Genomic DNA, 10,458 nt, shown 5'->3' on the forward strand with positions numbered 1-10,458 from the left:
GCAGAGGGACCCATCCCCAGGCTGTTTTCTGTGCCGCAGATTATTTGCGCTTTTTCTCATCTCTCCTTTATCCAGAGCATTGTGTTTAACCTTGTGGGCAGAGCCTGTCACCGGGTCCTTGCAGGCTCCTGCACCCTTTAGAGCATCCAGAGTGGGTTCTGCCAGCCCACGGGTGCGAGGTGGCTGTCAGGGGGGAGCAGGGGGTCGTCTCACAGCTCTGAGGTGGCATGTAATGCATTCCACAGCTCTGTCCTTGACAGGAGCACATCCCTCCTCCCCAGCTCCCAGCACGGCTGGCAGAGTAAACTCGAGCAGCACTGAAACCTCCTGGGCAAACAGCCTATGGTTGGTGGCTCCTAGCAGGGCTGCAATGCACAGAAAACTGTGTGAAAGCAGTTTTGACAATGAAAACATGTGTATGGTTATTTGTCAGAATTGGGTTTTTTTTTTAATGTGGGAATTGCAAACAAAATCCCTCCAGCCATGTGCAGGCAACTCTGGTGCATGTAGAAATCTCTGGCAGCTATCAGATCCAGGGATGCTGCTCCTGTAGAGCAGTTTGGGAATCTGCCCCAATCTGTGGTTGGTAGGACAAGCTGAAGAATTGCTGCTGGTGGTAAGAAGATGCTTTAGATCTCCTGCTGGGAATTGCTGCACCAAGTGACCTGGTGTGTGGCTTGTGAAGTGCAGTACAAAGAGGTACAGGCTGTGTGTTCCCCTCACTCACCTGATTTCCCCCTCTCCCTGCAGGAGGAGGATTGCTGGATGAAGGCCAACCCCAGGGCTCTGAGCCAAATGTCAGAGAAAACTTGGATTTCTTTGTGAGCAGCTCACACAGCATCCACAAGTGCCCTTCCCCTTCGTGGCTCCTGCAGGTGCCAAGATCTTCGTGCAGACATGGCATTTAGAAGGACAGAAGGAATGTCCATCATGCAGGCCTTGGCCATGACCGTGGCAGAGATCCCTGTGTTTGTGTACACGACGTTTGGGCAGGTACAGTGACCCTCTCCTGGTCACATTCCTTGGATTTGCTCTGTGGGGATTGTGTGGGTGGTGAGGGATGGCATGGTGCTGGAGGGGCCTGGGCAGTGTGAGGGTTTGGTGTGGTGGAAGAGAGTTTCTCAGGGTGAGCTTGGAGAGGGGAAAGAAACACTTCCCAATCCATCCCCAGGAGAACACCTGGGTTCAACCTTTCTCTTCATCAAAGGCTCTAAAAGAAGACTTTGAAAGAAGAGCAATATATTTCCCACTTGCAGTAGTGCAGTGCTTGGAGCAATAAAGCTCACCAGGGTTTCGGAGCTGAGTTTGTGTAACCTAAATTGCACCTTTTACAGCTGTGTGCAAATTCTGCAGTGTGTTTTGGTAGTGAGGAGCAAGACTCAAGTTCTTCAGGTGCTGTCCAAATGATGCTCCACAGTTTCTCTGCTGCTAAGTCTCAGCTGTGTTTTGTGTGGGGAGTGGGAACACCAAGATGTCTGGAGTTAAAGACTGTTTGTTTTAAGGAAAAAAAAAAAAGATTGTGGAATTGTTTTTTCATTGTTGCTCTTTGTTTTGTGTTTAAAGTCTGTCTTCTCTCAGCTGAGGCTCTCTCCAGGCCTGCGTAAGGTGCTGTTTGCCACAGCTCTCGGGACAGTTGCGTTGGCTCTCGCAGCTCATCAGCTCAAGCGTCGGCGCCGTCGGAAGAAGCAAATTGCTCCGGAGAAATGTGGCTTTAAGCCTGGAGGGATCACAGTGCCCATCCTGCCAACCAGAAGGGTCTCCTCTGTGAAGAAAGGTTGGCTTTATCCCCCAGTTCCTTGTGTGAGGGAGCACAGAGGGTGTACAGGGAGCGATGGGAAGTTCTTGGCAGTTGGGAAGAGGAAAGCAAAGCCATTTGTGTAGTGCTTTGATGCAGAATGCAATGAGGAGCCTGAAGCACAGTGCTGTGAACTCAGGGTTAGGGGAGGAAAGGGAGAAATCCTCAAATCCTTGTGGGAAAAAAGCTGGCAGTAAAGTTTTCAGCAAGGTGTGCAGTTCCCATCCCCATTCCTACAGAGCCTGTGGACCTGTTACACCAGACTTCTCGGGATAATAACCCAGGCACGTGGTGACCTGGTTGCATATTGATCTGGTGATGCCAATGTGATGCTTGGCCCAGGGGTCCTGTACACAGCTGTGAGGAGGGAAGAGTGGCCTGGGCCAGGCTGAGAAGTTGGGAATGTCCATCCAGCTCTGCAGAGGTTCCGAGACTTTAGGCAGCTTTCTCACCTGCTTGTGTTGATTTTTGGGGTGAGACTGATCCAGGTCCTCAGCAAAGCACTTTAGGGATTAAGCATTCGTTTTGTGAAAAGTATGAAAATCTTCAGGCAGTTTTAATAATTGCCAAATGAGCAATGTCTGTGCTCTGCCTCACTCCAGGGAAGGTGGAGGAGTTTTTCCTTGCTTCTTTCCGCTTGCTATCCATAAGGTGTGAATAAATATCCATTCCTCAGCCTCAGATCCCTGCTAACACCTGTTTTCTCAATATCTCAGAGCAAAGCAGAGCATACTGGAGATCTGTGGCTTGTTTCTAGATATTGGATGCTGCTTTGCCCATTTGTAGTCACACTAGGCAAGGTGATGTTCCTCTCCCTGTAGTCACCTGGGCCTAACACCCTGTTTTTGTGTGACCTTCCTAACTGCAGGATACTCCAGCAGGAGGGTCCAGAGTCCTGGCAGCAAGAGCAATGACACTCTCAGTGGGATTTCCTCCATTGAGCCCAGCAAACATTCCAGTTCCTCCCACAGCCTCGCCTCGGTAAGGACCTTCTTGGCTGGGAGATGTGCATAGAGCTGTAATGAGATCACCTAGTCCTTGGGCTTGTGCTGGCCAATGGAGAATGCCAAAGCCTCTGGAGCAGAACAGGTTACAGAGTAATTGTAGGGCGGGTTCTGATATTAACCTCGCACTGAGTGTCTGGAGTTGCCTGCTTGGAATCAGAGCAGCAATTTCCAGTGGCAGGGCACATTCCTGTGCTTTGGCCAACGAGGTGCTGCAGGAGGGACCTCCCTGAGGGACATGGGGCTCTCTGTGGTTCCCCCCAAGCAGTGGGGAGTTTGTTTGCTTCCCTCCACAGTGGAGTTTTTTGGGTGGCCAGCACAACCCTCCTGAGCTGGGACTGCTCACAGGTTGCTTTGTTGTTAAAACCAAATTAACTACCAAAATCTGGTAGCTCTGTTCAGGAAACAGCACAGGTCGAGAACAAAGCCTGATTGTTTTGCCTCCTCCAAAGCCAAAAGCAGCCTATAAATGCAGGTAATTCAGGCTTAACCAGGCAGGAGAAGCCATGACTGCTTATATCTACCTTTTATGAGACCAAAACCTGCAAGCATTCATGGCTTCAAGACCTGTTTCACATTCTCATTGCTCAGAACCTCCTGTTCTATTGGAGCAGGAGGGACACAGGTGAACCTCTCCATTGGCATTGCTCGGGCTAGGAGGAAAATCAGGGAGGAAATCACCCCTTTGAAGGCATCTGTTGGCCACCAGCACCCTGCAGTGTGTGCTGCTGTTGCTGTATTTAGCTTGTCCTGTACTGTTAAAGCACCAAAAATACACCAAAATCTGTGCTGGCCAAACTGTGCCTCCAGCAGGAGGCAGAGCTGGTGCAGTGCTGGGCCCGTGGCCCTGCACCAGTGTTCCCTGGGGGAACTGGGATATCATGGGATGTGTCAGTGAGGACCGAGCTGTGTCCAGCTCTGGCCTCTTTCCCCCTACAGGGACTCTCATATCATATCCATTTAATTTCCCCATGGCTCCTCCATTCCCACAGATGCTATCCAGGTTTTGTAACACTGAAGTCTGTTTCTCTTTAGATGAAAAACTATCTAAATTCTCTTTTTCCATTGCTGGTGCCTGGGTGGGGAATGTCCTCATGGAGAGGGATCTGTTCCCATACTCCCTTCATTGTGGGGAACTCAGTGTCTGTTATACTGTACTTACTGCTTTTGTATTACTTGATGAAAAAACATCAAGTAACTCATCCTTTGCACAGCTGCAATTTTTGCCTGTGTCTCATCTGCTTCCTTGGGCTCTTCTTTGCCATCCAGTAAGTAAGTTGGCAGCAGTGAACTGATGATTTGCAGTTCTGGATCTCAAGGTGATTTATGAACACTCCACAGGGATTGATCAATGGAAGCAGGGCAAGAATTCCTCTGTCAGCTGATTACTGTAGCTTTTTTTCTGGTATCAGGCTCACATTGGGGCACCTTTCTCCAAGCCACAGGAACATACTGGTCATTGATAGTGTTTGAACCAGCACTTTATTGGGTCAGATTTTAGAAGACATTTATGTGCTGGTGTGAAACTGGAGAAAGCTGACACTGCTGTGTGGATTGTAGTGCTCAGCCCTCCCAGGAGAGGGTTTGGTTACAGAGAGAAGAGCAAGGATTCCCCTTGCCCTCTGGGGATTCCTCACATGTACTTTTGTTGGGAATCTGTTCCTTTGGATTGTGGTTGTTTCTCCTCCACTTCCAGTGGGTTTTGTACAGACAACTGGGGCTGACATGAGCTTTCTATCACAGTCCTGGTGCCCTTGTAGCTGTTGCTTTGGAGCTTTCCTGGGCTGTCACCTCCACCAGTGCTCATAATTGTATAGCTCCTGTTTCCTAGCAAAGCTTCAGTGTAAATTGGTTGGGAAGGTATTTCCCACACAACTTTCTGTGCTTTCAAAGACATCATTATGCTGCTGAGTGGAGAAGGGGAGGAATTCTCACCTTGCCTCCCCTCCTGAGCACTGTGTGACTCTTGGCAGTTGACAGCATAGGTGTACCCAAACAGGGAAAGGTAGTCACCCTTGATACCTTCCCCTTCCCAGGCATGGGAGTCCCAGTACAGAGAAGCACAAGGGCAAACATGGGGAAGGAAAGTGCCTTGCTGTTGAAATTTAGCTGCTGGTGGTGTTTGTGTGATCTGTTGCTACCCTTGGAGAGAATTCAAAAGGCATTTGGTGCCCTCTGCTCCCTTCCTGCAGATAGTTGCAGTCAACTCTACAAGTCCAACACCTGCAGGGATGTGGGAGGCCCAGGCAGTGGGAGATGCTGGAGCCATTGGTGATGCCAGTGCAGAAAGTCTCTATGTTCAAGGTAAGCAAACACGGGGGTAACATTGCCCTGGGGAGGTTGTTTATCACTGTGAGAGCAAGAAGAGGGTGAAAATTGACATAAAGCATCAGGAGCTCCTTGTGGAGCTCTAACAGGAAACTCTCTCCTGTTAGCAACTTAAACTCAGTCACTTGTTAGTTATAAAAATCCATCTTCTCCTAAAGAAACATTTACCTCTTTTGTCAGTGAATAATTTGCTTCCAAAATACTATTCTTGAACAACAGGCTCATCTTGTGCAGAGAATAGTATTTTGGCAGTAACACAGCTGATGTTTTAACCAGTTTGGGGCTGTTCTCCTTAGCTTGTAATCCAAAAATAAACCATATTTAAAAAGGAAAGAAATAGAATACATTTATTCTTTCAGTTGAGATTTCCCTCCTTGCTGGATGGTCTGAGTGAGCAAAGACTCATGCTGTATCTCTTTGCTCCTGAGTGCCCTGGGGCTCTCACATCTGGTATCTGGTTGCATTTCCAGGCATGGAGCTGTTTGAGGAGGCCCTGCAGAAATGGGAACAGGCACTGACCATCAGGCAGAGGGACAGTGCTAGTACCAGCACCCCTGTGCCCTGGGACAGCAGGAAACAGCAAGAGAGCATCTCTGAGAACATTACCGAGGTAGGTGCCTGCTTTCCCTTGCATTTTCCAGCTGGGGAACCTGCTGCAAGGCCAACCTGTGTGCTGGGAGCAGTAATTAGTAGGAGGTTAAAAGAAGAGCAAATTAAGGGCAGAGTCAGACCAGACTCTGTTTAAGAGCTGTCTGTATCTGCAGCTTCCTTATGCAATGGGAGTGGGTGTTTTTAATTTCTTGCTCTTTTTAATATGTCTCACCCCCTCATTCCCCAGCTTTCCTGCCCACCTTCCAGCCTCCTGTCACTCACTGTCACACATGTCCTCCCGTGGCACAGCCTGTGGCAGGGAAAGGCTGGGATGAATATAGCACTGGAGAGCAACAAAGAGCTTTTTGCCAGGCAGTGTTGTGGCTGTAATTTTTTGATGCTTTTGAAAGTGGAGATCTTGCTGATCACTATCCCTTCCTGGGAAGTTGAGGGAGAAGCAGAGGCCAAGCTGCCTGGGTGTTAATGTGTAAAGCAGTGGTAACTTGGTAGGAGTTCAGTATGCCCCTGCTCACTGCAGGGAGATGTGCAGCTCATTCACCCTCAGCTACAGAAATCAGTGTTTTAGGAGAGTCCCTTGCTGTCTTGGACTTGGACTATGCAGGAAAAACACCTGCTAAGAGCAGATCCAAACTAGAATGGCTCAATGACAGCCACAAAGCTAAAAAGAGCTGCTGTAGCTCAGGATTGTGAAAGGAGCTAAACTCCCAAGTCTCCAGGAGTTCTTACTGGCAGAAAGTGTTCCCAACCTCTTGTAGACAGGGCCTGGTCTAGTAAGTATGTGGGACATTTATACTGGATAATGTGTATCCAAGTCAAATCTGGATTCTCTTGTTGGCTCTACTCGAAGAATCCTATAGTATTTCTAAAACTGCCTTAAAAGCAGTTGATGCATTCAAGATAGATTTTGTGCTTCTTGCTAATGCTTCTGTCTTCTGGGTGAGATACTCCTGCAAACACGGGCATGAAGGCAAGATGCTCTCTAAGTTTTATAATCCTCCTTTTTGGTTTATTTCCTCCTGTGTTGCTTACAGCAAACTTTGCTTATGCACAGCACTTTAATCCAAGGACTCTTATTCTCTTACCCAGTTCTGGAAACGCTGTTATAGTCAACACAGGTTTTCTGATGTGATTTCCTCTTGAAATTAGGCTGAAGTCACAAGTCAGGAGAATTAAGTGGTCGGTCACTCATTAAAATACCTGTTTTTCTGGATAGCAGGTTAAAGTTCTTAAGTTCTTTTATAACAGGGAAACAAAACTGTCAAGCTCAAAAACCACAGGGTTGGAACAGGCTGTGAGCAGCTTCCTTCCCTGTGTGTTATTAGCTACATTGTAGGATTAATGATTCCTCTCTCTCTTTTTATTTTTAATCATTTAATCTGCAAACTGTAAATCCAATTTTTACTAAAGATTTCCTGCCTTATTTGTGCTGTCAATCTGTCTCTGCCCAGCTGGCTAACTAAGGGTGGCGTTTATGTGTGTTCAAGGAGGAGTCTCAGAAAAGGGAGTTTGCTGAGAAGTTGGAGTCCCTCTTGCACCGAGCCTACCACCTCCAGGAGGAGTTTGGGTCCTCGCTGCCATCAGACAGCCTCCTGCTGGATCTGGGTGAGGGACCTGGGTTAGAGTGCAGTCACATTCCAGTGTCCTGCCTGGATTGATGTCTTTTCTCTAAGCCAGGCAATGGAGGAGTGACAAAGTGCTGTTTATGAGGGTGGGAAAGAGCACAGGAGCTAAGAGGAATGGTAGTCCATAAACTCCAACACATTGCAGCTTCTTTCTCTCCTCCAGAGAAGACTTTAATGCTTCCCTTGACGGATGTGTCCCTGCGGCTCCGGACGGATGATGAGGACAGCTCAACCTCTGAGGACTCCTTCTTCTCTGCAGCAGAGGTGACTTAAGGGTCAGCTGTGTGTCACAGTCCAGGAGCCTTGGAGGGCAGGCACAAAGGCAGCAGAGCCAAACACCTCTTGGTAGGGGAAGATGATAAAAACACAAAGCAACAGCCCCAAGCTGATGGATGTTAGGAGAAGGTTTTTAATTAGGGGATTGGTGCAGCCTTTCCAATCAGCATTTCCATGTTATCTTCCTGTCTACTCACATGCTGTAACAGCTAGGGAAGTGCTGTTATCTCCTGCAAAGTGTCTTGGTTGTGTAAGTTTTAGGAGATGTTGAGCTGTGTTAGAGCTGAAACAGCTTTTGGTGAGAAAAGAAATATCTTTGCCTGAAATAACTGGCACTGACAAAACTTTGCTAGCTGAAGGAGGCACATCTTGTTTGTGTGCAGTCTCTGAGTATTTGCAAATATTTAACCCATGTCTCTTGCCACCTCTACAGCTCTTTGACTCTCTGCCCTTTGAGGAAATGCCATTCCACCACTCTAGGCCAGTGGCAGCATATGAAGAGGCTCTGCAGCTGGTGAAGGAAGGGAAAGTCGCGTGTCGGACGCTGAGGTGAAGTGTCAGTTGGAGCTCTGGGTCCTTGTGTGGGGCTTTGAGCAGCCCCAGAACCAGAATAGCCTTTTGGGGTCATAAACTCCTAGCATCCTTCCTGCTAGTTTGGACTTTCCAGGGAATTAGCTCCAGATTTTAGGACACACATGTTAAGGAAGAGTAGTTGTCTCAGGAAATTAGTAATAGGAAGTGTGATTGTTCTGGCTGACATAGCCCTGTGCTGTGGTCCCCCAGGGAGCTGGAGCTGGGAATGTGGTTCCTTTCTCTTACACACAGACTGGGAATGTATCGTTTTGTTTTTAGGGGACCATAATTGATAGCAAAACTGACATCAAGAGAACTGAAATTTACTTGATCCTTCCCTTTCCCTCCCAGGACAGAGCTCCTTGGCTGCTACAGTGACCAGGATTTCCTGGCAAAGCTGCACTGCATCAGGCAGGCATTCCAGGTGAGGACAGCTCCAGGCTCCAGCTTTCCATGGCACATAGCTGCCAGCAGCATGTTGTCCTCCACCAGTACAGGGGTGAAGTTTTTGCCTCTGTAGAGCAAGTCAAAGCAGCAGCTCAAACTCCCCTTGTTTAATTCTGCAGTCCCATCCTGTGGGAAAGCCAGAGGATCCCTGATCCCTGTGCCCAGTTTCAGTGGTGGTTACATGGGCGTTGATGCTGGTTTAGTTCTGGGAAGTTAAAGTTTGGGCATTTCAGAGTTGCCCAGAAGCTTTAACTCCCACTTAAGAACTTTCAGCTGGGCTAATGTCAAACCTCTGAGGTGGGGAACAATGTTTGCTTCTTACCACAATCCTCTCCTGGCAGTGTGTGTCTGGAGCCTGAACAGCTTCCAGTCTTCTTGACACTTCCAGTCTTCCAGCCTAATTTTAAACTCACTTCCTAGAGAGAGCAGTTTTGTTTTCTACACTCCACCTTATTAACAGTTAATGACACTGGTGTGTGCAGCTTTGCTTTGCTTTGTGTCCTGTCCTTTTTTCCTCCCAACTCAGAATTTGTGCAGCTGTAGGTGCTCACAAGAGATTTCTGTGTTCCCTTTGCAGGAGCTGCTGGAGGATGAAGGCAATCAACTGTTTTTTGGGGAGGTTGGGAAGCAGATGGTGATAGGACTGATGACAAAAGCTGAAAAGGTAGGAAATACGTACAACTAAACTGTTTTGAGCACAGAGACACTTGTTCCTCTATCCTAACCCAGAGTTTGTCTGGTGTGTTGGAAGAAGAAAACTTCATCTGTGTGCTGCTGACTATTGTGATGTTGATGTTAGCTCAAAACAGAGTAGTCACACTTTGGTGAAATGTGCTCACAGCTGTTGTACTCTCTGAAGTGTTTTGTTTCTCTGCTCTCCCAGAATCCCAAAGCTTTTCTGGAAAGCTACGAGGAGATGCTGCGTTACGCACTGAAGCAAGAGACCTGGCCAACCACTCAGCAGGAGCTGGAGGGAAGAGGGGTTGGTAAACACATTGTCTTTACAGAGTTGCAGAGGAGTTGGAAAACAATTGTTCCCCAGAGAAGCTGTGGACTCCCCATCCCTAGAGGTGTTCAAGGCCAGGTTGGATGGGGCTTGGAGCAACCTGAGCTAGTGGAGGGTGTCCCTGCCCGTGGCAGGGGGTGAGATAAGATGATCTTTAAGGTCCAACCCAAACCAGTCTGTGATTCTATGGTAATGGATATGTAGGAATGGCCCAGGAGTGAAAGAGCTGCTGCTGCAATACAATTACCTTGACTTCAGTTTGTTAGTTTTTGTTGCTTCAAACCAAAAAAGTCCATCTTTTTTTTTTTTTTTTTTTTTTTTTTTTTTTTTTTTTTTTAAACCTGTTCCCTTCACAGACTGTTGTGCTCTCTGGCAGGTGGTGTGCATGAGCTTCTTTGATATTGTGCTGGACTTCATCCTGATGGATGCCTTTGAGGATCTGGAGAACCCACCCTCCTCCGTGCTGGCTGTGCTGCGCAACCGTTGGCTCTCCGACAGCTTCAAGGAGACAGTGAGTGAAACAGGGAGTCCTTGTGCTGACTGAGGTGGCAGTGCCAAGGCTAGAAAAGAGTATAACCTCATCTGTCCTGGCTCAGCTGAATTCTGTCTTTATAAATCCCACGTTTTCCTGAAGCTCTTACCAATCTTCTGGTACACAGGAATTGTTTACAGGAAAGCTTTCCTTGTTTTGAAAGCATCTGGTTGACAACCAGATTTATTGCTCTGGGGGCCTTTATCAGTGATGCCATGGAGATGTTAAAGATAACAGCACATATTTTCATGAAGGAGAACGTA

The 10,458-nt window shown here is 47.8% G+C and overlaps 1 protein-coding gene across 1 annotated transcript in view; it reads left to right on the top strand.

Moving 5' to 3' along the window:
• Nucleotides 1-743: 743 nt before the first annotated feature.
• Nucleotides 744-10,458, top strand: part of FAM73B (family with sequence similarity 73, member B) — an 11,974-nt gene continuing 2,259 nt past the window's right edge. Inside the window, exons 1-12 of the mRNA XM_009081284.1 lie at nucleotides 744-993; nucleotides 1,564-1,774; nucleotides 2,664-2,776; nucleotides 4,992-5,103; nucleotides 5,598-5,737; nucleotides 7,224-7,341; nucleotides 7,525-7,625; nucleotides 8,071-8,186; nucleotides 8,562-8,634; nucleotides 9,235-9,321; nucleotides 9,541-9,639; nucleotides 10,040-10,174. Of these exons, the coding sequence (XP_009079532.1) occupies nucleotides 898-993; nucleotides 1,564-1,774; nucleotides 2,664-2,776; nucleotides 4,992-5,103; nucleotides 5,598-5,737; nucleotides 7,224-7,341; nucleotides 7,525-7,625; nucleotides 8,071-8,186; nucleotides 8,562-8,634; nucleotides 9,235-9,321; nucleotides 9,541-9,639; nucleotides 10,040-10,174 (1,401 nt within the window). The 5' untranslated portion in view covers nucleotides 744-897. The remainder of the gene's footprint in view (nucleotides 994-1,563; nucleotides 1,775-2,663; nucleotides 2,777-4,991; nucleotides 5,104-5,597; nucleotides 5,738-7,223; nucleotides 7,342-7,524; nucleotides 7,626-8,070; nucleotides 8,187-8,561; nucleotides 8,635-9,234; nucleotides 9,322-9,540; nucleotides 9,640-10,039; nucleotides 10,175-10,458) is intronic.

Source organism: Acanthisitta chloris, unplaced genomic scaffold (genome assembly GCF_000695815.1).
Source record: "Acanthisitta chloris isolate BGI_N310 unplaced genomic scaffold, ASM69581v1 scaffold26978, whole genome shotgun sequence".
NCBI lineage: Eukaryota > Metazoa > Chordata > Aves > Passeriformes > Acanthisittidae > Acanthisitta > Acanthisitta chloris.